Source organism: Patagioenas fasciata, chromosome 9, assembly GCF_037038585.1.
Source record: "Patagioenas fasciata isolate bPatFas1 chromosome 9, bPatFas1.hap1, whole genome shotgun sequence".
Lineage (NCBI taxonomy): Eukaryota > Metazoa > Chordata > Aves > Columbiformes > Columbidae > Patagioenas > Patagioenas fasciata.
In genome coordinates, this window is record NC_092528.1 from 18,881,649 (window position 1) to 18,909,240 (window position 27,592).

At 44.0% G+C, this 27,592-nt stretch overlaps 2 protein-coding genes and 1 long non-coding RNA gene across 5 annotated transcripts; 1 reads left to right on the top strand and 2 right to left on the bottom strand.

Moving 5' to 3' along the window:
- Positions 1-9,343: 9,343 nt before the first annotated feature.
- Positions 9,344-14,107, top strand: LOC139828642 (uncharacterized). Its single transcript, XR_011740528.1, has 3 exons — positions 9,344-10,936; positions 13,431-13,508; positions 14,030-14,107. It is a non-coding gene; the product is annotated as an uncharacterized lncRNA (long non-coding RNA).
- On the bottom strand, positions 13,928-19,493 carry RPL22L1 (ribosomal protein L22 like 1). 3 transcript variants are annotated; one of them, XR_011740527.1, is made up of 6 exons: positions 18,618-19,493; positions 18,282-18,374; positions 17,752-17,873; positions 16,752-16,971; positions 15,487-15,567; positions 13,928-14,970 (listed from the first exon to the last, which is right to left on the bottom strand). XR_011740527.1 is itself a non-coding variant. In XM_065844257.2 (4 exons), the coding sequence occupies exons 1-4, from the start codon at positions 18,792-18,794 to the stop codon at positions 16,827-16,829; spliced, it is 537 nt and encodes a 178-aa protein (XP_065700329.1). In that variant the 5' UTR covers positions 18,795-19,493; the 3' UTR covers positions 16,722-16,826. The 3 variants fall into 3 exon arrangements, 1 of the variants encoding a protein (XP_065700329.1); XR_010651819.2 differs by lacking the exon at positions 13,928-14,970 and having other exon boundaries at positions 15,002-15,567; XM_065844257.2 differs by lacking the exons at positions 13,928-14,970; positions 15,487-15,567 and having other exon boundaries at positions 16,722-16,971.
- Positions 19,494-22,866: 3,373 nt separating this feature from the next.
- Positions 22,867-27,517, bottom strand: EIF5A2 (eukaryotic translation initiation factor 5A2). Its single transcript, XM_065844258.2, has 5 exons — positions 27,355-27,517; positions 26,840-27,041; positions 25,237-25,341; positions 23,593-23,724; positions 22,867-22,983 (listed from the first exon to the last, which is right to left on the bottom strand). Exons 2-5 carry the CDS (start codon positions 27,002-27,004, stop codon positions 22,924-22,926), a joined length of 462 nt encoding a protein of 153 aa, XP_065700330.1. The 5' UTR covers positions 27,005-27,041; positions 27,355-27,517; the 3' UTR covers positions 22,867-22,923.
- Between the last annotated feature and the right edge of the window lie 75 nt (positions 27,518-27,592).

Here is a 27,592-nt window from a genome sequence, read left to right on the forward strand (position 1 = left end):
GGGCCATGCTTTCTGCATGTAGAAGCTGGTGGGATTATTTGGGGGAATCTAGTTTTAGAGGAGAGTTCATGATGGTGGTAATGAGGTGACTGTATGACTGGGGTACCTCTGGGTCCTTAGGGACACCTGAAGGTTCACCAGAACAGGTTGCCCAGGGAAGTGGTGGAGTCACTGTCTCTGGGTGTTTTTTTAAAGACGTAAAGATGAGGTTCTTAGGGACATGGTTTAGTGCCAGTGCTGGGTTAATGGTTGGACTCGATGATCTTGAGGGTATCTTCTAACCAAAATGACTTTATGATTCTATTCTGTGTTTACTCATTAGGACCAAACCACCTCAGAAAGAGGCACAGCAAGCTCCAAACCTTTCCAGCTGGGGTTTTCCACCCTGTGTTGCACCTTTCCCTTTTGCAATGACTCACTCTAGAACAGGAGGCAGTGATGCTGGGTACCCATGAGCCTGTGGCACTGCAAAATCTGGTGCTGGGCACTTTCTGCTGGAGCACAGGCTTCCAGACCTAGCTTGGTGTGGTTCTGCATGTTTGGTTGGTTGGTTGGTTTTGGGTTTTTGGTGTGTTTGTTTGTTTTTATTATTATAAAATAGCAACATGGCAGAGCTGGGGCAAAGCAGGGCTCCTTTTGCCAAGCCATGACATACCCCGTGCTAATCAGTTAATCTCTGCTGGCTTAACTTTCTCTGGGTGTAACAGCCTTATGAGGGCTTTGTGAGAATTAGTGGTTAAAAACTGCTTTATGACTGCCACTGTTGAAGATGATTTGCAGCTTCAAGGAATTACAACTGACCAGTTAGAAAATACATTGCAAGTTGCTGGCGATTGTCTCAGATGCTGTATTTTCTAAAGATGTGTCTGTTAATGCCTCTGGTAGGACGCAGATCCCTGGGTGTGAGGGGAAGCCATCAGCCTGCTGCCACCGGCAGGGAACAACATTGTGCCCGCTGCACTATAGCAGAAGGGATGTTGCTCAGAACCACCCTCTGCCTCCCAATTATGGTTATTTTTTACTTTCTAGAAATCTTTTCTGGTCAGAAGATCGCAGGTCACCGGCACTGCCTGCTTTCAAGATGGCGTGGGTGAGATTATACTAATGAACCCTTCATTCTCAAACACTTTTTTCCATTTTTGGTGTTTAAATTAGACTCAGACTGCAGTTGGCCACCCCAGTCTTTCCCGTGCCCTGACCCTTGGCTTAGATGAGAACCACAGCACTGCCTTATTAAAGTTTCACAGAGATGTTTATTTTCATAAGGAACAATTTAAGAAATAATAATGTATTTAACGAACTTATTTTTACTCTATCCTGTAATTCACACTCAGACTATCCTACAAAATACCTGAAGATACTTAATGACAGTGATGCAGAAGTCATAAACTAAGAGGAGCTAAGGTTGTTGGCCATTTCTTCCCCAAGATCATTTGTTAGTCCATAGGATGAGTATTTGTGTGTTGGGCCATGCTGGTGTACCTGTTTCCGCCACAGTTCACTGATAAATTGTGCTGGGGTCTGATCCTGCCCGGGGCATTCTCTGATGTGCTGGTGGTCTGGCCACCCCCAGAGCCCTAAGAGGGTGTCTGTGAGTTCAGGCACATTAATGAATTGGGTCTTGGGGGACTGAGCCATCATGAAAATTGGAACTTGCTCAAGAAACATCCGAGGTGTCCAAGTCTGTTTCGCGCTGAGTGACAGCTTGTTTCATCTAAAATAGCTGCATTACTGCATTGAGGAGCTTCACTTGCCAGAGTAGATGATAAATTACAGAAAAGTCTGAGCCAAAAGTTTAGACCCTTGTCCACAAACAGCAGGTAGAGGTACAACCTCATTTCCACTGCCAGTCTGGCCGCTTGATGGTAAAATATAATGTCGACTCAAGGGACGGTAAAATTTGGACCAAAAAGGGAAATATAAGAAATGCCAGGACATATGTTGTAAAACATATATAAATATCACCAAACAGAATTAAACTGTTTAACCTAGAGAAAGCAATCCAGGTGTGTGCATTTCAGTGTCTTCGAAAGCTTCCAGAATGAAATTTCAGTAAGTTTTCAGTCTCCAGCTGGTGCCTGCCCCAGCCTGGCTGTCCCTGCCCAGGACAGGTCCCCAGTGCCACATCCAGCCTTTGCTAATGCAGATGAGTCTGAGATGGGACAGGGGTGTCTCCAGGCTCTGTCCTCCTCTGGTGCTCAGGAGCATGGGAAGAGAAATTCAGGTCACAGCTTGAAAATATAACAACCCCCTGTGATAATTTAGACTAATTGGAGGCTAGACTTGATGTTTTTTATGGAGATTTCCTTTAATGGTGTGAAACTTCTTCTCATTTTCATCCTGAATAATTCATAGCCAGCTCATTCCCACTGGTTCTTGTTAGCTTAATTATTTTACTTTCCTGCTGTTATTTGTTGTATACTTACAAACAACAGTTGTATCTTCTCTCAAACTGCTATTTTTTGAGCTAAATAAGCCCAAGTTCTGTAGTCTCCTCATAAAGTTGTACTCTCTTGTTTCAGGCAATAAAATGACTTAATCTGTAAATGAAGACCTGACCTGAAGATCCTGATCACCCATCTCGGTTTATGTCTGCTCAGTGGGTGAAATGCTCCCGTGTGGAGCTGCTGAACAAACGCCCACTCATTTTAACTTGGCTATGATATCTCCTGCCAAATGTAAGCGCTTGTAAAGTCAAATAGAGAAGTGTAAATAAACAAACTGTGTTCTAAATGTGGGGTTATGAGTAGCCACAGAAAGAAGATTAGCCCGTTTGATTGTCTGCAGAGAAGAACCATCTGCATTGCTGATGTCCAAGTCTGGCATTCAAAGGCTAGAGGTCTTTCAGGTTGCATTTCTGCTTAATCACCACTGATGAAACTAATTTACATTAAATTGTATGAAACTGGAGTGATTTTTATGAGAGCTGGTTTGACAGTGCCTTTCGCAGAAGGCATTTCCATCTGAAAAAGTAAGGATTTTCCTTGGCTCCCTCATCAAACCGCTTTACCAAACCTTCTTAGTTGTGGCATGAGGTTTGCATGTTGCAAAATCCAGCATTTTCACATGTTTTTCTGAGTCTTAGAACAGAGGAGTTAGGATTGTTGGCATCAGGAGCATGGCTGTGCACAGGAACCACACCATCCATTACTGGATTCTCCAGTTCTCTTTCCTGGATTTATCCATATTTCAGATTTGGAGCTATAAATGAATGTTTCTGCAAAGAAAATGCAGCTAAAACTCAGGGAGAGCACGTATTTGGCATCCATCTCTGATGTGTTAGGTCTGTGCAAAATCTGCTGCTCTCCTTTGAGGCACCAAGACAACGTCCCCGTTTTCTCCAGCAGCCAGCAGCACCCACTGAGCGCTTCAGAAATCTGATCTGTTTACTTCTGAAAATCTGATGGAGTGTTTGAAATACACGACTAGGAATGATTTTGAAAAATACTGCTGGGTCGTATTATTTGCTTTCTGAAATCATTTGAAAACACCAGTTTCAGGAAAACTAACCACAACCCAAGCAGGAGGATTAATTCATCTATTTTCTTAAGTAAAAATAATTACTTTGTATCTTTCAAAACTCACAAGGAGTCAGAAGTAAAACCTTCCCCGGAGCTGCCATCTGTGACTGCAGATCTGGTTGTGATACTGTAAAACCTGTGATACTGTAAAATTCCTCTTTGCCGGGGCCGGCAAGCAAGAGGAAGCACCTCTGTGCTGGCATCTGGAGAGTCAAAGCTGCTGCTGAGACTTTCCCTTCACTGAACATGTTGAGAGATGCAGTATCTGCCGGGGTTGGTGTCTATGAATACATATGAGACGGTTTTCATTTCAAATATGACACTTTTTCGTTACTGAAGATGTGTGATACTCCGAGAGAGGATGCCCAAAGGGTAGTGAAGGTCGGTGGTGGTGGTCCCTGGTGTCTGGCAGTGGGTAGGTGGGAAATTAAGCATTTTGCATCTGAGTGAAACCACTGGAAAAACTGAACCAAACAGTGGTGGTAAAGGACGGTGGGGAAACAACCTGGAGGAAAGCCTGGCGGGAAAGCTGGTTGCAGAGCAGGGAGTTAGTGCTAGGGTGATCCTGATGGAGCCCTGACGGATGCTGGCACGGAAGAACCCAATGGGTCTTCAGTAGCTATCAGCATGCTGGTGTGAAATACAAGTCCTCCTGAGAGGTGAGGCAAATGCAAATAAGAAGAAAAGGGGAAAAAAAAAGCCTCTCTGGAGGGAAAGCAGGGGGAGGCAGCAGAGCTGGGTTGGGCAGTTGAGCATCACCATGCTCAGCTCACCTCTGCCTGCTGCAGAGCCCATGGCCCTGCTCCAGGGTGGGTGGGATGGCTTCTTGGCAGGGACTGACTTTATTGAGTTGCTTTCCCACTGAAAAAGACGTTTTTTTCTCACTTCACATTTTCACATGAAAATGTCAGTTCAAAAAAAAAAAAAAGGAATTCTTGTTTTCCTCACCATAAGCTCTCCAGGTAGGGATTTAATCACCATTTTCAAAACATCGGCATGAAGGTACCATGCCAGCTATGAGTTACCATCTTATTTTGCTATTCTCCTTTTGTGATGAGCGGGAAAAAACTTAATCAAAATGCAAATTGCTTTTGAATTAATTTGAAACTTATTTTAATTGGTTGTTTCAAACTTTTTTAGGGGGGAAGCATATTGTTTCTACCAAAAACCTGTAAGCAAGGATTTTTCACCAAGCATGTCTCGTTATGAGAATTTTATCAGCTCTCCAGATGGCAAAGTTTTGCCAAACAAAAAGGTCAGGTAAAAACCAGCAGAGGTGGGAGTGACTCTTTTGCTCAAGGAGATCTCATATTTACAGCTTTGAAGATCTTTCTGGCTTTGAAGAAGACCTCACAGGTTTCTTCTTTCTAATTCTCAGCCTGTGACTTGTTGCTTTTCAAGAGGTGTTGGACATTTGGAGCTGTTTGGCCTCTAAACCTTAAGGAAAATTAATTTGCCTGCAGCCAGGAGAAAGGAGATTACAGCTGCTCCTTTAGGTACTTGTGAAATTATCATGTTACTCCTCTGAGTTTTTGCTCAAAGCCCTTGAAAATACATTCTTCCAAGACTAGCTGAGCTGACAGCTTGTGGTTTGCCTGGTCCCCTGGGTCTCCTGTCCTGCTCTGCCACCTCTCCATCCTCAGGTCTCCATGGGTCCCTGCTGCTTCCCCCATGTGCCCAGGTGCCATCAGTCCAGGCTGGGCCTGTGTGGTCCAGCACATCCCCATCCCCGCTCAGCACAAGGGCCTGGGGTTGCTTTTGTAGCGGTTTTGTTCAATGATTCGCAGGGAAGTGCGGGGGATATTCTGTTTGTGTTGGCATCTGCTGTTCCGTGGAATAAAAATAAATAACCAAAAAGGTTTAATTGTGTGGGTGGCGGATGGAGGTGATAAGTGCTGACTTCAAAGAAGGCTCTGGCTCTGGTGGTGTTGAGTTATTCCTGCATGGTCCACTTCATTGTACAGCTGTTGAATTACAACGGTGTGATGATGTTGGAAACGTGCCCATTGGGTTCTCTGGCCTCTGGAGTACAACCCCAGCAGCTCTTTAACATGGTGATTGTGAGGGGCCTGAGTAAAAGCCTGGGTCTGCTGGGAGTTTTGTGTTGCTTGGAACCAAAACATGACTGGGACCTGACCGCGTAGCCAGATTGTGCCCCAGCTTTGGACAGAGCAGATAGATGTATAGCCTTCTATGTTTAGTGGTTTACACCAGTCTCTGAGTAGATCTTGGAGTAGCAGGACTATTCATCATTTGCTTGAACAGCACACTTAAGCATGATAAGTAATTTCTTGACAGGAATATCAAGTATCGCTGAGGCCATGGAGAACTCTTTTACTAGCAAGAACCTTTAAAGTCCCAGATCTTCTTCATCCATCCCACCCTTCCTGTCTGTGCCCATTGTTGGTGGATCTTGGTGGTCCCTATATCTCCAAAACCTTGCCCAGATGTTGCACTGATGAACCCAGCCCACCTGGGGGCACACACACCTCCCCGCCTGGGGCAACAACCCCACATCTCTGACAATGTCCAGGCTGCACGTGCCTGTCCTCATGTCATCTTGGGTCTGACTGGCCCTTGGGTGGATGTGAAGGAACCTGAGCAGGTCCCAAGGACCGATGCTGCTCATTGAATCTAAAGCTGTTGAGCATCCTGCAGGAGGGTGCTGGGACGTTGCTAAACCACAACCACAACTCACTTTCCCCGATGCTTCTCCTTCTGCCTCCCCAGTCCTGCCTCTGTGAGCAACAAAGCATCCGGCATCCTCTCCTTCATGACAACACTACTGAGGATTTGCTCTCCACATCTCCGCTTAGAGTCTGCGAATGGATATTAAAAAGTCTCTGAGAAAAACTGTAAGTAATTTCTAATGATCCTTTCCAGGACATTTTAAAAAATGTAAAACGCCTCTGCTCTGTCTCTAGTTAACCAAGGTCCTTTGGAGCCAGGAGACTACTGAATATTTTAAGAACAATGTTATTTTGTAGAAGCTCATAGCTAATGAATTCCCAATTCATATTTCACAGTAGGTGAAGAAGAAAAATCCATTTTCATCACAGCTGTAATGTATTTTCCAGTCACTTGTGGAACAGATTGTGCTCAGACCTGCAGCTTTAACCACTGACATGGCTGAGACAGGGATGGAGGTGCTGGAGGCTGTGCTATAGATGTTCTCCTTCCTCTGGCACAGTGTGGCGTGTCCAGACTGCTGCAAGTTTTGTCTTTCTTGTGGGTTTTTATAGCTCATTTCACTCCAAAATGTTTGAGTGCTCACTGTATGTTCCCCTGGGGATGCATAGTGTTGGGGCAGGGCTGCACACAGCGGATCACGGCAGAGCTCCCGCACGGCACCGGGGGCAGTTTGCTGCTGGAAAAGAGGATGTTCATCTCTGCCCCATGGCTTTGCATTGCACTCACTGGCTGGAAGAAGAGGTAAGAAGTGCAGACACATCAGTACTTCTCTTACAGCGCTAAAAAAAAATAGCTAGAGTTTGGCTACCAGGGTCTATCTTCCACTCCAAGCTCTAATTGAATTAAAAGTGTGCATCTCAGAGGCTGCCAGAGGCTCCATTTTCGTATTACTTTTCTGGGTACTCACCCCATTCCTCCCAGTTCTGCTTTTACGAAGTGCCTGCAAAATAAATTACAGCAAATATTCCCTCATCAGGGCAACGCTTCTTAATCACTATGCATTTTTGTTTATACGTGTTAATGCACCTAAACTGTGCTAGCCAGAGACCTTGAGGTGAGTCAGAGGTACAACAGTCACTGCGAAATTTCGTCTGCTGCATGATCAGCCAACTTTCATTCATCCTCGTCCTTTGGATTTAGGATCAAAGGAGAGTGGAATAACCAACACTTTCAGTGGTAAGTACATAGGTTAGAGAAACAGATTTGATATGTTCTGGCTTTAGCAATGAAACCTGTGTGTGGCCATTTAGAGTGCTGCTATATCCGGGGGTATATGTGGGTGTCACCTAGACCTCTCCACGTCACACTTTACCTTCCTGTGACAGGGCCCAACTGGGCTTGGGAAGTCCATTCAAGGAAAGAATTCACCAACTTAAGTTCATTATGTTAATTTAAATATCCCTACTGCAAACAAAAGCTGGTGTTTATCTGTTTCCCAGCACAAAGTCAATGGAGTTTCTTGGTGCGTCTTGGAAGCTCCATGCATGGAGCTGGATGTGATGGCATTTGCTGGACATGGCTTCATGTTGGATACAAGACCCTGTCCCCAGGTATTTCTGCAAAGCAAATGCATGTTGCCTTCCAGGCTGGTGGCCACCAGGGTCAGGGGGACTTGTTGCCACCTCAGCTTTGTGTTGGTCCCATACGTGGGGTTGCAGTGGTGACCATATGGCAGGGACACAAGAACTGCCCATCAGCAGATGATGAAACATCTTTTGGCATTGTGCTCACTTTTAGGCAGCAGCTGACAGAGAATGGCACATTGGTGAGTGGTCTGTGTTGACCAGGTGGCAAATGGAACTGGTGTGACCTGCTTGTGGCTGCGTGGCTTTTCCAAGGTATTTGATCACTCTACCAAATATGACAACAAAATTCCTGTGCGTTATTCTGGCTGAATATTTGAGGATAGTGGGCTGCCAGGATGCAGCTGGGCTCCAGATCACAGTTCTTCTCTTGCCACCTCTTTGTTCCGAGGAGCTGCCTGGAGAAGATTCCTGTGTCTGCTGAATGCTTAAAATTTTAGGAAAAATATTAATTTCCAATCAGTAAGATAAACTGCCCGGGGAAATAGATATGGGAAGAAACCTCCACTACTTTTCTAAACATTTCATCAAAATTCAAGAGTTTCCAAGGAATGTTTTGATTTTGGTTGATCAACTGAGAAATAGTCTGCCAACAATTCCACCCAGCTCTTGTTCCTGGAGATCCACCATTTACTCCTGGGCTGTGTTCATGTGCCTTTTCCCATAAATGCAATATTTTGGGGCAGGTGATTCATTGAGTTGGATCATCCCATCAGCTTAGTCTCCAGAAGCATTTTGCTTGGATCTAGACTACAATTTCCATCCTCACGTGGGATCTAGCTTTACCATATCTCATCTTTTCCAAATGGTTCTGTTTTTTAAAGGTTTGGCATAAAGTCAATCTGGGCTGTCCGTTAATTGACCAACATCCTGTGATATGAATGCTAACTTGCATCCTTGCTCTGCTTCTCACTTGCCTGTTGTTTTCATTCAGTTTTTATTTTTGCTTCTGCAGTGTATCCAAATGTGGTCTCATTAATAGGAGGGTCTTGAAGCACTTTAGTTTCAATATTTGGGCTTCAGAATATTGTAAATAATACCTATACAGTCAAGTCAATGCACTTCCTTAGAAACAGGAGCAAAGGACGAATCTGAAAATTCAAGTGGATGTGCACGTGCATGCCAACATGTTAATTCTTGAAGTTTCTTGAGAAAAATACCCAGGGAAATGTAAAATTGGTTATGAATAATGCACACAGTTGAAAAAGTATATTGTGCATGTCTGGAATATCGTGCACCATCTGGGAAAGTAGCTCTTTTCCATAATTCTGTATTCACCTTAGAATGCTGAATTATTAAACTCAAATTTCAAATTATTTGCAAGGTAATGTTACAGAACCTGAGGTAATCCTGTTGTGTGCAACCCAGTGGGACATCTGCCTTGTGAGCTGCACGCACCCCTGTCTCCAGTGTCTTTATGAGTACTCAGTGGTTACTTAGGTCAGGGCAGGTCAGCACAGCCTCGCAAGCTTTTTTCCTTGCATGCCCGAGTGCCTCAGTTTTAATGCAAGCACTCGCTGCAAGCATCGGTTCAGAGTTTTCCCCAGGCACTGCACATGGACGTTTGCATGGTGTACATCACACCGCTCCTCACTGCATGACCTGGATTTTAACTTGTTCTTAAAAATCTAGAGTGATCAGTCATGAGTGGTGCTTAAAACCCGGCCAGGCAGCTGGCACGGTGGTGCTGCACTGGTGTCCCAGTCGAGGACCTTGTCCCTCTGCTCTGACTCTCTGATATGTGGTCAGGTCAGGTCAGGTAGATCTGAGCACAGAAGTTCATGTCGCCATGGTGCTTTACATAGAGACCCTCCAATAAGAGATGAGCCCTATTATTATAGTTTATTTTTAGGTCAGTTTTAATTTAAATTAAAAAATATTTCAAAATTGTCATCAAATTCCAAATATCTGCATTGATTGATCTGTTTTTGAATGTATTATCCATTGTTTGAGTTGCAACTCCAGGTCAACAGCCTGCAGGAAACCCAGGCATCTTTCTGTCCTCATTGGTGCGATATTGTCACTCGCGTGTGCTTTGCAGCTGACACTTAGGATCTGAAAAGTAGAGAACTTTTCATTTAGGTCGATTGAGTCCTGTTTTTTCAGTACTGATCTGCTCCACCCACCAGTTACCTGAGAATTACCAGTTTAATTGTAATTGCTCTTGACCACTGCAGGGAGTTTTCTGGCACATGTGCTGTTATTACAAGTGATATTTCATTTCTGGCCAAACCTCTGTTCTCTGTGGTTTCATTTTGCTGGGCTGATTTTGTACCATTCCTGCACATTTTAATCCCACCCTGTGCTTTTGGTAGAGCTGATGGCAAAACATGAGAGCAACTGTGCTTGGCTGGACCAGTATTTCCTCTCCAACAGTGTCCCAGCATGACCCAAGATGATATTTTGGTGCAGCTGAGTGGCAATTTGAATGAGAACAAGGTGTCCTGGATCTCAGCCGCTGGCAGGGCCAAGCCTGGACCTTCAGCCTCTGGCTGCTGCTGCCCGTCCATGCTGGAGCCCAGCGATTTGGGTCATCTCCTGCCTGCAGTGGGGGGTCCTGGGCAGGATACGGCTGCAGCTATTTGGGACAAAATGTGATCTTTCCCCTTGATCTTCCCCCTGTGCAGCAGAGGTGGAGTTTGCTGCTGCATTTTACATTTTGGAAGCGAGCTCTCCTGTTATGGCACCCTGACACGAGCAATGGATCAGATAAATTGTCACACCCTGGGGACGTTTTATGAAAAATGAGCAGAGCGTTGCCTAACCTTTACCTCCAAACCCAGATAAACACTCGTGCAGTGAATTTCAAGTTAAAAGAAGAACCACAGAGCTGTCCCAAATATCAGGGCAAATAATGAACTAACAGTCCGTGCTGCCTCATATGGATTGTCCACCATAACTCTCCAAGTGCATTGCTTTGATATTATTCTCTCATGCATTTCAGCAACTATCTCTTGCTCCACAGGTTGGTCGTGACCATTTCACCATCAGATTCCTTGGTTTGTGGTCCGGGCCAGAGTCACGCTGCCCAGCACAGGCAACCAGCCCTACTGTCCCCGGCTTGCAGTCAGTCATCTTCCTCCACACCAGCACGTCTTCAAGCATCACATCTCAAACGTTGGTGGCTCTGGGAGCTGTCTGGTAAGGAGAAGAGAGATGGGCAAACTTGTAGGGATTTTAACTGCACCCCTGTTTTCATCCATCCAAGTTCATCCATCCTTTGGGCACTGATCCTAGCTTATGGTCAGCATTTATGTTGGAAACACTGCTCTTATCTCTTCCCCCAGGGGCACAGTAACAGTGTTGCTGCAGCTGCCCTGGAGGACTCATTTTTTTGAGCTGGTATCTGTGAGGTCCATTTGCAAAACTACCTGTGGGTGTGTGTGTTGGTACAGGAATGTCATTTGTTTTAAAGGGAATTAGGCATCCCAGCTGCTTCTGGGGCTCAGGAAAGTGCAGGATAGCACATATAACCATAAATATTATAATCATGATCCTTTTTACTTTACTGTGTGCAACATGAGACACCCAAAGGAATTAAGGCAATGACAGCAGCAACCTCCCCGCTATCCAGCAGAGCTCTCCCCAGAGCCCAGCCTGGAGGGTTTTGTGCACAGCAGCAAAATGCTGTTTCTGCACCAGGTCCCAGCAATCCTGCCCTGCGCCCCCTTGCCAGGGCAACCCCACTAATGGTATTGCTTTGTAAGGGGCTGCAGAGAAGCCCCCCAAAATATACTGGAACCAGATACGTTATTTTTTCCTAGTTTATGATTTTGTGGGCTTTATTGATTTTTTTGTTGTTGTTGTTTTGATCACTGATGTTAGAAACAGGCTCCTGCTTTTTCCTGAGCAGAAAAGTTGCAGCTTTATATCACAAACTCTGCAGTTTGCTCTCCCAGCAGATAATTCTGCACCTGTAAAAACATTGGTTGCTTTGTGCCTCTTTATTGTGTTTGGGGGAGAGGAAAACAGCCCTCCTGAGCTTTCCAGGGTGAGTTTGAAGGTCAGAAGTCAGTGAGAAAAAGCAGATTTCCTTTCCCCACTAACCTGTAAGTGCCATAAAGCGTGTCCCAGACCCAAGGTGCGATGCTCAGGGCTGCCACCAAATATGCAGTTATACCTCTGTGGCTGCAGCGTGTAATTACAGAGATATGTTGATGATGTTTGGAGCTGTGTGGTGGCTCAGCGCTCGTTGCAAGCTCAGATTCAGAGCAGTGCTGTCAGCACCTGCTGCAGTTGTGTCTGAAAGGGATTATATGTATAATTATATTATCGTATATGTATATATTATATTACATATAATATTCTTATACATACACAATTTGTAAATTAGCTATATATTTTATTTATTATATATGTTATTATTATAATCACTATTACACGTAATAATTATATTTAAAATGGGTTTGATATTGCTGTGACATGGTCATGTTCATGCCCTGTGCACAACCCTGGGCTCTACGCATGCACTTGGGCTTGGATTGATCCTGTGCAAAAATGAATTAATTGTTAATTAGAATATTAAAGCATTTTTCTCTTAAGTGCTCATTTAAATCCAGCTTGGATGGACAACAATGCAGAATCCTTCCCAGCTGGTGGCTCTCGGGTACTTCATGAGTTTATTAGTCCCCAGAGCAAAGCGATTCAGGTGGAAAAAGCTGCTAAAGGCAGTTTCCAGGCTCAGAGGAGCTGGTGGCAGCTTTTTGCACCTGAATCCCTTTGCTCTCTGTGAGGGCTTTATAGGATGCTGTTTGAAGAGAGTTTAGGGTATGTTTGAGCTGCTTGGCCCAGTTATTCCTGAGCTGCTCCTCCCACCTACGGTTTGAACTCTGCAACAGCACTGCGCTCCAGCAGCAGCCTCAGTAAGAATTAGGGCTCAAATCACAGCTGCTGCACCAAGCCAAACCTCAAAGTGGCTTTCTGCCAGCATCCTGCCAAAAAACGTACATTCCATGGGAATTTAGGTACCCCTGTGTCCACAGGACAGCTGGGCAGTGATCTGTGCCCCCCAATTACCCTGCCAGGAATAAACTCTCACCCTGCTAATGGGAATCGCAGCTGCTTGCTCATGGGATGGGATCGTGCCAGGACACATCACCTGACACAGCTATTAAAGTTCATGGGACGAAGGCTCTACTTTCAATATCAAACATATCCATATAAAATAAAACATATTTTATTGCCCTAGTTGGGAAGGATGGGCTATGACTACTAATAATTATAATGGGGAGGCAGAAGATGTCTCTCAAGGCAATGGATACCCAACTTGCTGCCTGATAAGAATTCTCCGTTTCGTTTTTGTCTTTGAAGAGAAACAATTTTTCCTTATTTTTATCTGTATTTGGTGTAATCAGATCACTCTCACCACTGAAGCATATTTCCTGCTGTTGGGTACATTGAAGCTATTATTGAGTATTTATTTTTCCATGGGCCTCTCTGTTTCTAATTACTTTGTGCTGATGTTATGTGAATATTTTGAGTTTGTGCCTCCCTTAATATGCACCACATGCTGGGTCTATTTGTACATTAGTACCCTAACACGTTTTTCAGATATTTCCTGCTATTATTTACCTCTTTATTTCTGATCTTACTACATTTGAGTGGATGATAAAGCCATTTTCTGATGTGGATATAGGCCAGAAGGGCAAGTGGACAGAAAGCTGGCAAGATACACGAGGACATTTGGAAGTGACTTTTACTAGTGGTGGTTAGGGTAGGTGAAATCCTGTTTTGTTTTTGTGGTATTTTGGTGGTGGTTGGTTGGTTGGTTGGTTTTTTTGGTGGTGTTTTTTTTTTGTTTGGGTTGGGTTCTTCTTTCTTTTGTTGTTGTTGTTGTTGCTTGTGGTTTCTTTTGTTTTCTTTCTTTAATGGAAGTCAGTGAAAATTTTGCTGCAGTAGAGGTGACAGAAACTGATGATGCACAAATAAAATATCTTTGTATGCTTATACACAAATACCTGAAGTGGTGCTGCTCTGGCAACAGCCATGTAGCTCTTGTGCTTATAAATCTCTGTTACTTTTTTTTATTTGCTAGGCATTGAAATTTTGCATGTGTGGGAGGTCTCTCATAAACTGATGTTATTTGGAAGAGTGCAGCAAAATCACTTTTGGAGAAATGAAGGGGAGAAATGATTACTGTAAAATTAAAAAGGGGTTATTTATATATACATATAAATATATAATTTTGGCTATATTAAAGCCTTTTAAGAATCATGATGCCATTACTTTCCTGAGTCCCGAGCTCACAGGTGCTGGCCTGGCCGCAGCGATGCTCCCACAGCACTCACTCCTGCTGCTCATCTCTTCTGGAACTGCAAAAGTGCCCTGAGCATCATCTGAGACCGGAGCACGGTACTGAGGAGTGACAGGGATTTGAACTCGGCAGCAGCCCCTGTCACCCTTTAAGTTTTCATATGGTGGGTGCATTATTTTTCCAGCAACTTCATAATCTGTTTGATACAGGAGGAGAGCCCATCGCGCCCTTGAGCGGAGCTTTTCTGGGCTATTCTCCAGCATTAAATATGGAAAATTCTGACAGTCAATCCTGGCCATTTTCAAGCTGTTTGGGATGTTTTAACTTTCAAGACAAAGATGAATTAAACTGGTTATTTTACAGCAGATTCTAGCTGGGAAAGAACAATCGTCATGCCAGGTCCGTGATGGAGGTACCTGGCAGCTCCTGGTGCAGCAGAGCTGCCATCGCAGTGAGTGAGACCCTGCCAACTAACAGAGAAATGGTGACCTGTGGCAGAGCTTGGGCAGCAACGCAGGGATAAAGCAAAAAATGTCTGGCTGCTAGCTAAAGAGGAAGAAAAATTTTCCTCAATTTATTAAGCACTCTAGAGCTGCACTTATTATTGTTACCAGAAATGTGGAATTTTATTTTTCCAAATGTTTTCGAGCATCAGTTAAAGGAATTCTTAGGCTCCATCCTCAGTGCAGTGAAGCTCAGTAACACAGCTCATAGGATCACTTTGGCAGTTTTCCCCCCAAATACAGCTGTGTAATAACTTGCTTTCCTTGAAATGCCAGGCTTTGTTTTCCACTCTTTTGACTAACGACAGTTTTTATCTGCCAGGCTCTACAACCACACACTGTAACAGGAACGATAACCAGGCAGCGCGATCCCATTTGCTCCGGTTGTGTTTGTGCTTGTTCCATTTAATCAGAGCAGTCTTGTTGTGTCAGTCCAGTGTAATGGATGTGTTGTAACATTAAAAAGACAAAAAAAAAGCAACTCTGAAACAACAGGTGGGAATGGATTTTTGAAATACAAGTGTTAGTCATACCCTGCTTGTTTAACTTACTCTAGCAAAGAAAAGAGAGCAGAGGTTTTCAAATATTTGCAGCTTTACTGTGAGAAACAATTTGTTTGTTCATCACAGTACTAACTACCAGCACTGTAGCTACTTTTTAAAAGCATTAACAATCTTTTGGATTTCCAGAACAGGAAGGACATCATTGCCACCTTTAACTGTTGCTTAAAAACTGCCTGTTTTTTCTTGAACAGAAGTTCCGAGGCAGCACTCTGGTGTTATCCAGTGGCAGGACTTCAGGTATTTTAAGTTCTTTCCACAGAGGCGCATGAAGCACAACCTAAACGAGCTAGGAAATAATCCTTGGCCTTGCAGCCAGTTGCAGACCCTGCTCCCTCCCTTTCGCAAGCTCAGAAACAGCAAAATTAAACAAACCAACACGGCAGAGATGACACAAGTAGCTCCTGTTCCACTGCTGCTTCCTCCCATCTCCCTTGGCCACAACTTCAGGAACAGCTGCCGAAGCAAATTGAAAAATGACAAATGAGACCCCAGGGCTGCTGACAATTCATCTCCTCTTCTCTACTTTTCATCTAAATTTAGGTAGCACAAGTGCTTGTCACATGACTGTGAATACATTGCTTTGTGCTTCGGCAACTCTCTAAACAATGTGTCTCAAAGGCTTGCCAGCAAAACCAATGCTGAAATAATAATTTAAAAAAATCCTCATGTAATTAAATTCAGTAGGCACACTTCAGCCAGAGCTAATTTGTTCAAGCACAAAGTTCAATATCAGAGCCTACACGCAGACCCATTCTACGATATTAAACAAATACGGCATTACTAACCCCAGAGTTCATCACTGCACAGGAACCTGGGAGTAAGTATTGTAATTAATCCCGTACAGGGTCCACTACAGGCTTGACAGAACATGGTACTGAAATGCAACAGTTACTTCAAATGCAGCCTCACAAATGTCACTTTTTCTTAGTGAAAGTTGATCTAATTTATCCTGCTAGTACATGAACAATATAACTAGTTTATAGGATCTGGAGTGTTTGTGTTTCAATGAAGAACCTGCTTCTTGTACTAAAGAAATAATCCTAGAAATCAAATTCAAGAAGCATAAAATACACAATCATAAAAGTAGAACCATCTGTATAGATTTAATGCGGTTCAGTCACTGTCACCATTAAAGCACATTTCGCTACCCCCTTTGTTTCCGTCAGTGAAATTCATCTCTACTTCCTTACTTGTCCATCTAATACAAACCTGGCTAACGAATCTCTGCTCACTATACTCCAGTTTGACTTTTGGTTACACACAGGAATACTACAACCAGTTAATGATTTAGATACATCACACAAAAATAAAATATTTATTAAAATTTGTAAAGATGTTTTAAAATAATTTGTATTAAATATTATAGAATTAGCTCCTCATAAATTATTTGTGAAAATAAATTATTTGTTTAAAAAATTAAATACTGATGTAACTGTCTTACATACGTCCTGGGCGAAGGGCTCAGCTCTTTACTACTTGGACTTTCACTGATGCCATGTGGAACCACCCAGATTTCTAGCAATGGAAGGAAAACTGCAAATCAAATGATTCCTTGTGCTGGCCTTTAATTAGAATTTAAGAAAAAGGATGGACAACTAACCACGCTCTGTCAAACAGGGTACAAAATCTTTATTCACCAATAAGTTAAGTGTTCTTATAAATAGATGTTCTAGTCTTTTGTACGCTGTATTGAGTTTGAAGTGAAGCTTCAGTTACTCCTCTGACTCTGATCCTTCTTCATCTTGACTAATCTGGAAGTAGCGCAGCTCGTACGTCTCCTTGTCAGACGCGACAACGCGAAGCCAGTCACGCAGATTGTTCTTCTTGAGGTACTTCTTTGTGAGGTATTTTAGGTACCTTAAAAGCAGTAATTATACATTAGAACCGTCTCATTTAACAACTCAGACTGCTGTCTGCACTCCGCCCAAGACAGGTCTAGCAGGGCAACACTGTACACTAAGTATATCCAGAAATAAAAAAAATCATATATAACAGATAATAAAAGTATATTTTTGTTCCAGATACTTAAGAATGTATTATTTGATGCTTTCTGACAACATAGCACAATACCAGTAACTCAAAAACATTGAGAAGTGGTTGTAAACCTTGGCCTAACACAACAGATATCGGTGCATCTGGATCTCTGAAATGAAGGTGGGGATGCAGGGAAGGAACCACTCCTCTAACCCGTGCACACGTCTGCTGCATGACCCAACCAACATATGAGGCAGTTTAAGGCTTCACTTAACCTAACGGGTTCTTCCACAATGTGTACTGCGTATGCATGCATTTTAATACAACCTATTAAGTAATAAAACAGTCACCCATGTCACAAATTCAGCATGACTTTTAAAAGCACCTCTTTCCTCAATAATATATTTCCAACAACCTACATAAAGCAGCTCTGTATTACTATGCTTACACTAGAGGGAGCACTAATTCGTAATCAAGTCTTCTGTTTTAAGAAGCAGTTTTTTAAAAAAATCTAATACTAGAGATTTGCTTGAATTAATTACATTTTATTAAAGGTATGAGGGTTAGCACTAACACCTTTGTGCATACTGTAACTGCATCATGTTCAACACGACTGTTCAAAATCCACTATCACAAATACAACAAAAGGAAACTTGTGCCAACCTTTTAGAAAATTGCTTCTCCGATGTCACTGTGATCTTGTTTTTCAGACGTTCAATGTGAACGGTGTTGCCTAAATTCCCAGTTTTTCCATTGACCTTAACCTTCTCCTTTAGAAACTGTTCCTGTTTCAACATTAAAGAAATAGAACACTAGGGAAGGGCACCCTAGGTATGAACTAGGGAAGGGACCCTAGCCACAGAGCAACATTAAAAATCACCATTCACTTATGTCCTCATAGCAAATATTTACAATGCAGTAAGATTTTACAGTGTGCAATTGAATAAAATAACCCCCGTTCTAAAACAGGATTAAATAGATTAAATATAAACCAGTTTGTTAATGGACAGGTATGAACCATCCTGTCTGTAAAAGACATCTAAACTCAAGAAACTTTCAAGAAGTGCTGGTAATTTGAAGTACAACTGTTGATTCTACTAGTTCAAAATGTAACACTTCAGCTTCAGTTATTGTACTGCACTAAGGCTGTTATTATATTATGCACTGTAAGTATGAGCAAAACCACGACTTACAAAATTCCCAGAATCAAAAATTCCATCTTCCACGGGATGGGTCAAGTCAAGGCAAAACTTCCAGGTTGACTTCTTAGATTTCCTGTCCTTTTGCTAAAACACCGAAAAAAACCCCAACGTTAACAACCCACACCCGAAAAGCTCGTATTACAGAGGCTGTCCCCTCTGACAAGCGCCGGCCCGGGCCGACACCGCCTGGAGAGCGGGGCCCGCTGCAGTCAGCCCGGGTCCGGCCGGCCGCCAGCCTGGCCATGCCCTCTCGGGGAGAGATCCTCTGGTCATGGGAGGTGGGAGGGCCGCCAGCCGCCCCGCAGCCCGCCGCCCCACAGCACTCACCGGCGCCATGCCCCCACCACCGCGCTCGCTGAAAGGAAGTCGCAGTGGACACGCCGCGCTTTTATAGCCTGCCGTGACGTCACGACGCAAGCGCGCGGGGTGTGGCAGCGCAAGGCACGCTGGGAGGCCCCGCGCGCTCTCCGCCGCACAAACAGGCACCAGACGCGTCTGTAGCATGAATGAGTCACCGTTTTTATTTAACTTTATTTCCCGGTTTTTATTTCTGTCGGACAGGAACGCAAGCGTTTCTCTCGCTCTCGTACAAGTGGCAGGCCGCGCCGGCGGTGAAGCTTCTGGCTGACAGGAGGGGCCCGTGAACAGCCCGGGCTGGGCTGGAGCTGGTGGATCATCCCACAGCCCATGAGCAAAACCAGCTCCCCCAGCACCCACACTTGATTATTTCTGGAGCAAAACACACATTCACATCTTTCCCCCTATCGTTTGCATGGCGTTGGAAATACAGCTCCCGAAACACGCAGTTTTGAACCATGAGAACCAGCATTTTCCCCGTGCATGCAATTTACAGGAGTCAGTTTTCGCCATGATCAGTAAAACGACTCGTTGCCATCCTTCCTCTTTCCCCTGCCTTTTGAAAACGCACCAAATAAGCTACGCTTACAACATACAGCACAGGAGAACCGAGAAAATGGGTTTTCTGCGACACAGTGCTACATAGCAAATATTTCTTTTTAAGCTCACAAACCAAGTTACTCTCAGATGCCAAATACCATAGGACCAGATTGCAGATGCTGTAGAGATTTCAAACACCCTCAGTGCTCTGTGCTGACCTGCTGAATGCTCCACCACCCTCCCACCATACCTCCAGGGTCTATGCCTTCATTAATGACATACTCAAAATATCCTTAACAAGGTCATTTTTTTTCCTGAAGTTTAGTTCTACTGTAACAAACTACATTCTAAATTACTCAGCCAAAAAAAAAAAAAACCAAAACAAAAAAAAAAAAAAAACCAAAACAGTGGGATTGATTGAATTTTGAATTCTGTAAAACTGACCTGCAGTAACCACATGAGTTTGAGCTGTCAACAAATTTGACTTCTTTACAGATTATGTAAAATTACCTGTATTGTGAAATTACAGATTGTGCACCGTTTCTGGGTACACTGTGGATTAGAAAAACCTGCAAGAGGCTTCAAAGCAGTTACATTAAAACAATGAAACTCAGCTAACTTCTTAAAAAAAACAGCCCTGAGAACATGGCTCAACTTAGCAAGAGCCTAGTTGAAAAACCACCATTATAAGCAAAAATTGGAAGGATCTATTGAAATCTTAAAGTATTATTTGCCAACATTTGAGGCAGGAAACTCTGCAGTCTTTCCAATTCTGTAAAGTAAGAAGAGAAACTCAATGAATTAGAGCCATAAAAAAAATGCATTATTTTGAGTGGAAATACTTTTCTTCACCTCCTAGTTTTCACGGCCTCTAAGCAACTGCATCAGTTATTAGAAGGTTATAGTTTTCTGTTTTGACACAGTTTAGGTGTTGAGAGAGTGAGTACTACGGAACAAGTACACTGGTAAGATTTGTTTTAAAGTAAAGCTATGAAAGGAGGATTTTGCTAAGCATTTAGTTAGGGATCTTAAAGATACGCATCTATATGGACTACTGATCACAAACAGTTTGTTGCAAACAATTCTGACAGTAAAATGAAACATCTTACTTTGGAAAAAAACGCTTCAAATATTCATGTTCTAATTTAGAAGCAACTTTTAGCCTTACTGAAACTTGGAGATTATGCTTAAGACTCATGCTTATGTATTTACCTACTATGGGAAATTTCATGCATGATGAGCCAATGCTTTGCACTTCCATAGTGTTCGAAGTGCTTCACAAAAGACAACTAAGTATATGAGAACAAACCTAATAATGAAGTACTTAATTTAAATCTTGCAGAACTGAAGGTTGCAATAGAAGGACATCCCTACATCCCAAGGAGGGCTTTTCCAACAAGCTGGAGATCATAAAGCCTCTCTCTTTAGATTACTGTAGTACCTGAAAACTCCAGTCAGACCAGGACCCCACTTGTAGGAACAGGGCAAAAAACAGCCCTTGTTCCAGAGAGCTTCCAGTCTAAAAAGATGCTTAGACTGTGGGCCAGTAGCATCAAATACTTGTCTTCCAACAAGGTTTTAGAGGACAGACAGGCACCTGAAAGTAGACTAAAGCACTACCAGAACAAGGACAAATCCAAGTCTTGTAGTTTTCAAGCATATTATAAGTATTTTAATGTGGTGAAAGCATTAGAACTTGCATTAGTTTGACATAGCAACCTATGACTTCCCAGCTGATGTCACACAGCTCAGCTTGCTGCCAAGACCATCACCAGTGGTTTCACAGACACCTCCAAAGCCAACAAAGCCTGTCTGTTAGGTACCAGTTTGATGGAGAGGCAGAAAGGAGCATAGTGCAGACTAGCCTGAGCTACTCAGCATGCACTTCAAAAGTATTCTCAACACATTTCAACCTCTTGCATCTACAGCTTTTTTTTAAAAGGTATTTTACCATTTCAGTCAAGGTGCTCTTTATAGAGTTCACCTGCAACATGTACTGTGCTCAACTAGAGCATGTGGCAGTATCCTCCTTCTGCCAGGTGTCCCAGGTAACTGTGCTTTATTACCAGAGTATGTTTATTGCTGTCTTTATTCTCACTGTACTGCTCTCCCCATCATGAGAAGCCTATGGAAAATGCATGTTTTTGCCATCTATGTTAGACCTCCAAGATTTGCTAAGCCCTGCCACAGTATGTATGAGGACAGTTGCCATTAGCCCTTTGGGGATTAGAGAGTACATACTATTAAGATGAAAACATTTTAAGCAGTTAACAGCAGCATGAAGCCTGAATCTTGCTGCCAATAGCATGTGAACTGTGTATGCTGTCCAGGGCAGCATGCCATGTGTTTACTAGTTGTCCTCTGTTAGCCAACAGCCAATGAAGCTTAAGGAAAGTTCATGAAACAATTTATTGACTGTGAAAAGATGTTTGAGCCATAGGCTAGGGAAGTTTCCCACTCATGAAGAGTCACCAAGTCTTAGAATTCAAGTTGAACACCTTTAACAGGAGTAAGCTAGTTATCCTTCCATGACTAGTTCTGTGAAGCCTTGTGTTTGCCTGTTAAGCTACTAACTAGTTAGAGGCATGCATGCGTGTTTCAATGACTCGGAACTCCCTTGGATAGGAGCTAGCTTTCATATCTACCTAGCAATTTATTAACTTTTATAGTTAAGCTATGGTTGTTCAGTATTGTCTGTCAAGTCTATATTTTGAAAATACAATAGTTTTATTTTTTTAAAAAAGAATCACATGCATTTAGTTTAGGCTCAATGCTACAGTTTGTCCCACTTTCTGAAAAACATGTGGTCCCTGTGCTACAAAAATATGGTCTGAACCTGAAGACTAAAACCTAAAGCTGGAAGCACTGCAACAGATTCCCATGGAGTTTGTCACCCTTTTATAGTTTAAGTTAAAGATAATAAAGGAAAGCAATTGAACTGCATTTTTCTATTTTATTTTTCAAGTCTGACAAAGGCCTCGAGTGAAAGTCTATAGCTTTAACATCCATTCTCACCTTTGCGTCCCCTTGGCCTCACTATATCTACCCAAAATTCCAACTGCCTGCCTAAACCACAGATAGGCTTTGACACCATTTTATAATTACAATAAGCCAACGAGTTGGCAAAGAAGAATACAGAGGTAATACAGTTAAGTTGCACATGGCCACTGGGGCTTGGTCAAGCCAGCTGGCATTTTTGATCACTTGAGTTTCTTGGTCTAAAAGTTGCGATTGGCACCTACAGTTCTGCAAGAGTCCCAATCCACAAAATACTTAAGCTTAAAAAAAAAAAAAAAGCTACTTTTATTGTCAGTTCTACCTAAACATGTCAAGAAAAATACTATTTGTGCTCCAGGTCACTTTATAATCCTAGATACCTACCAGCTTATCTAAAAGCCCCTGAATACTGTATTTTGTCTGTTCATACAGACAAACACTGTTTTGCTCAAGCAAATAAAAATATATCCACTAGTAACACCTGATTGGTTTCTTAGATCCATAGCTGAAACCCACAGGAATGTTAAAATAGTTACGATTAAGGAATTAAAATCTCAGTGATTTTGAAAACTGCCAGTTAGCCTGCAACACTAATCCAGAATCCAGCACTGCTTTTTAACAATTCAAAAAAGAAATGAGGTTGCTTGTGAAGGCCAGAGCTTTGGTGACAATAAGAACCAAATTTATAGATCTGTGGTTTGTCCAGACCTGAGCACTTGCCCGAGCCTGGCGATCCTCTTTATTTGCAAGGCTTTATGGCTACAGCACATTCTTCATTCATTGCACTTATGACGGATATCTGGAAGAAAAAAGACAGGTAGGTAAGCTCCAACCTGTGCCAGAGGAAGCGCTCTGAGAAGTTACAGACATCCACATTTTAATAACTATCCCATCTGTCTCTAGAAGAAAAAGGGGAAGCCAAAGCTGGCAAAATCCAGACATTATAAGACTTTCCCACCAATTTGCTCTTCTGCTGGCAGCTTGAGGTTCAGAGGAAGACGAACAAGCTCCTGCAATAGAGTCAAAGTACCAAATGGTGTGGCCGGTGTAGTCTACAGTCTGCAGAGCTCCTTGCAGACAGGTTTGCTAACACAGCAATTACTCGAGCTTTGTCCCAAAGCTCTGCATTTGGTCCTGTTTAACAAAGCCCGGAGGACTCTGCGGATGGCACTGACAGAATTTATCTAGACATTTGAGGGACACCTATATCACCTCACTGTCAACTGAGCTGGGCTTCAGTGCCCTATTGAGTGCTCCAAGCCAAACGTCCTGCATCTCAAAGGACCAATTCCCATATTTCTAACCCACTCTTCATAGAGAGATACAAATGATCAATATCCGATGACTTCTTCATTGTATAATCAAATAGAATTAAGCATAACTCTTTTCATTAGCCCTTTACACTTACCTGCACATCTTCATTGGCATTGAATTTCCCTTCTATTTCTTTGCCAAGATCCCCTTCTGGTAACTTTAGATCCTCACGAACTTCACCGCTTTCTGTCAGCAGGGAGAGATACCCATCCTGAATCCCTATCAGCTGTGAAGAGAAGTTTTAACATCAGTGGTCAGTCACTAATAGGCAGATAAGCAAGAGGTACAGTGAACTCTACCTGTTACATTAATTCTTTAGTACTGTAACAGTTAAGAACCTAATTTTTAACAACAGTTGAGAGGACACAGTTAGAGGCAACTGTAGCAAAAGCCAGTCTGCTATCTGAATCACCAGAACCCTACTGGTTACTTCTTACTATGTGGGGCACTGCAAAACCCATCCTTGTGTGTCAGATGTGCTCCTTCCAGGTCACTGTTCAGCTTTTTACATCTGTGAATTCGGAACAGTAGCTAGAACAGCAGTCACTGAACAGCATGGCTTTTGTGAAGCATACGAAGTACATAACGGTGAACCGTACCCTTCTGTATCTTCATTTGTACAACGAGAAACCATCATTTTTATTGTAGGCTAATGAACGAATTAGGGAACATCCACCAAGTCCTGGACCACTTTTGTAGCACTGTTTTCAGCCTAACTGAAAGCCTGAGGTAAGGGGAACAGCTCTTTCGACAGAGTAGTTTAGACAACCTGGAACATGTAACAGTGAACCCAAAAGGCAGTCCTAAAAACTCTGATAAACAGCAAGTATTTCAGTAGCAACAAGGACCCAAGGACATGAGAGGAGGATCACCAAGATAACATTAAGAGTCTCTTGAAAGGTCTGAGTCCTAAGACACGCTAGTCACACTTTATTTAAACAGCACCAGCAGTCCCGAAGAGTTGCTAATACTCTGAACTTTGGCTTTCTCAAGCAAATGCAGCTTTCTGACTGATGTGGATGTATCAGCTCCTGATCAGAACGACTCCCACAACAATGGGAAGATAGCCAACTCACTATCCATGTCACAGAAGGCATTACAGAAGTTTGCCAAGTTCCCTTCATACCTATATGTCAGAGCAGAGCACCAGAGCATCAAAATTATTTGAGATCAACTAAAGCCAGCTTCCAGACAAGGAGCAGAAAGTGCTGTAGCAAGTCAGAATTGGCATCAGGTGCAGCTTAAAGCTGTGTTGTTGATTTGTCTACACTATGTAAGGGTGAAATTTTAAATTATGATATACCCTTAGATTCAAATTTACTTGAAGTGAAATCTTGATTGTCCTTTAACTAATAATAACTTGCAGCAGGGATAACCTCTCTCCAGATTCTAAAATATGCCAATACCACAAAGAATAAAGAAGTGACCTTACAATACGATCCAGAAAAAATGCTGTTCTGAATTATGTCTATTACCTGTCATTTCTAAAGATTGCTACTATAACACGAGACCATTAGTACAGTAAGGAGCTCTCCATCAGTGAGTTCTGACAGTTTTAACAACTCAGTCAATGCTACAAGTTCAGCAATGTCATGTCCAGACAGGCAAGTTCAATTAATAAAGTACGGTTGTCAGAATTAATGAAGAGGCAAGTTTTGGGATGAAGAGGAGTTTACATGTGGTATTAGGAGTAGAAAGCCTCTCAATGTGTGGGAGGACACAGTGACTGTTAACTCACCTGGTAATCATTCCTCTTGATATTTGGAACATCCATGTTATGAGTTGATGGGCAAATATCTTCATATTTTTTGCCAGTGAAGATATCAATACCAACCAAGTGGACCTACAGGAAAGTAAAAATAACAATGGTTACTGTTGGTCCTAGAGAAGCAAGGTGCCATTGCCATCTGTGCTGAAGGTTCCATCCAGTTTTCTAAGAGATCACATGTAATTCCAGATTCTGCCTAGACACTTTGCTTGTGGTACAAAAGCATCCCAAGCACTGAGAGAAGGCCTCTCACACCCTTTTACAGGACACTACAGAAACATGACACCAGAAGAAAGCTCAGTCACTGTTATCTTCTGTAGCTGCCTATAGTTTTACAACAACAAACTAAAACTCAGAGAATGTGGCTGTTAAGAGAATACTTAAAGTTCTAGCTTTTCTGAGAAATGGAGCAGTATCAGTGACGATGTGAAGGTTAAGAGAAAATAAGAGGTGGTCGTGCACAGAGATTAAAGCAACTCTCACCTCCCTTCATGTTAGCAGCAGCTGCCCACTGCAGCCAGCACTTGTATTACCAGTTCTTGGGTCCTTCCACAACTGTTTCAGTACTTAAGAACACTGAATCAGTCTAATAACACAAAAGATAAAAAACAAACACAACACCCCCCCTCCCCCAACCAAAAACCATACACAAACACACACAAATAACCCACCAAAAACAAGGAAACAAAACACACAAGTGGAAGGAGCAAGGAAAAAAATCAGCTAGGGCTTGGTATACTCTAGGGTTGATAAATTATCATACAAGGCTGTGAAAACTTACAACTGTAATTAGTCCATGGTTGTAACAAATCTGTTGCTAAACTCAATTATACCCACCAAAAAGCATTGCTGAATGAATAAAGGGGAGTCTAGCCTTGGTCCAAGCTCTGGACAGCTGCACAAACCAACTGCTTAGGCAACAGGACTGCAGCCCCAGACAGCAGCTAAGAATGTCCCTGCTGGGACGCAGGAGGGGGAAGGTACTCCTTGCTCAATGCTGAAAAAAGGAAAGAACCAGCAAGGCCAAGCCAGCCAAACTGGGTCAGCGCAGGCTCACAGAGGTAACCATAGTCCCCTAAGCTCTTCTGGATCATGCAGCAGAACATGGGTACTTCTAGTAAGCGCTGAATTCAAGTGCTGCAATAGCAAAAGTCTGTTTAGCCCGGGCAGACACAAAATTGCTGCGGTGGGTAGCGACAGCACAATCCAACCACGCCCTGGTGATTTCATCAGCCCCCCGCTTCCAGAACTTACTCTACCCCCACTACAAAAACAGCTTTTATCACTATCAGCGTTAAAGCTTTTAAACAAATGAGGAAGAAAAAAAAAATTAAAAAAAAAACCAAAACATGTCCTCAATCCTTCCTCCTTTCCGTGACTGGCAGCCCTGGAGCTAACTCTGGGCTGGAGAGACACCCGAGACGCTGCCGCGAGAAGAGCACGGGCAGGATCCAGAACGCTGTGCCAAACGAAACGCTGCACCCTTCCCCCCGGCCAGCGGCCCTGCAGAGACAGCGCCGGGCCCGGAGCTGCGACACACCGGGCCCTGCGGATCCCGCCCGGGGCCGCTCACCTTGGCGTGGCCATGCTTGCCCGTCTTGGAGGTGGACATCTCCACGATCTTGCAGGGGCGGCCCTTGAGCACCACGAAGCCGTTCTTCCGCAGCGCCGAGCACTGCATGGGGTAGGTGGAGGAGGCGCCGGCATCGCCCGTGGTGAAGTCGAGTTCGTCAGCCATGGTGGGGTCGGGTGTGGGGGGGAACTAGCGGCGGGTGCTGCACGCAAACGAGAGCGTCGGCCCGGAGCCCCGGTGGCGGGAAGGGCCGCGGAGGGGGACGAGGGGGACCCAACCACCTCCCCGCGGCGAGAGCAGCGCGATGGCGGCGCCCCGGGGCGGAGAGGCCCAGGCCCGGCCCGCCTCACTCCGCCACACGTGCCCGGCGGGCGGAGAGCCGCCACGTGCCGCGGCCCCCAGCCCCCCCGCCCCCAGCGGCGGCGCCCGCCACGGCCTCACCCTCACGTCTTCTCAGCGCCGCGGCCCAACCGCCACCCGCGCGCAGCCCCGAGCGGCGCCGCGGCCCCTCTTACCTTGCGAGGCCGGGCGGAAAGGCCGGGCGGAAAGGCCAGGCCGGGCGGAAAGGCCGGGTGGGGCGGGGCGGGGCGGGGGCACGGCGGGACACGGCGCCGCGCACACGCGCCCGACCACTGCGGCGGCCGGCGGGAAGGGGCGGCGGGCGGCAGGGAGCGCGCGAACCGCGCCCCGCCCAGCCCCGCCCTCCCGCTTCCGCCTGTCGCCGCGCTCATTGGCCCGCGCTCCCCCCCGCCG

What these genes read in the sequence shown, in the direction of transcription:
- RPL22L1 (XM_065844257.2), bottom strand. Translation starts at nt 18,794, where the DNA reads ATGCTACAGACGCGTCTGGTGCCTGTTTGTGCGGCGGAGAGCGCGCGG. An exon ending in TTTTTGATTCTGGGAATTTT is followed by an intron (nt 17,874 to 18,281) that starts GTAAGTCGTGGT and finishes ATGTTGAAACAG; the next exon opens with GAACAGTTTCTAAAGGAGAA. An exon ending in GAGAAGCAATTTTCTAAAAG is followed by an intron (nt 16,972 to 17,751) that starts GTTGGCACAAGT and finishes ACTGCTTTTAAG; the next exon opens with GTACCTAAAATACCTCACAA.
- EIF5A2 (XM_065844258.2), bottom strand. Translation starts at nt 27,004, where the DNA reads ATGGCTGACGAACTCGACTTCACCACGGGCGATGCCGGCGCCTCCTCC. An exon ending in GCAAGCATGGCCACGCCAAG is followed by an intron (nt 25,342 to 26,839) that starts GTGAGCGGCCCC and finishes ACTTTCCTGTAG; the next exon opens with GTCCACTTGGTTGGTATTGA. An exon ending in TCAAGAGGAATGATTACCAG is followed by an intron (nt 23,725 to 25,236) that starts GTGAGTTAACAG and finishes TTCTCTTCACAG; the next exon opens with CTGATAGGGATTCAGGATGG.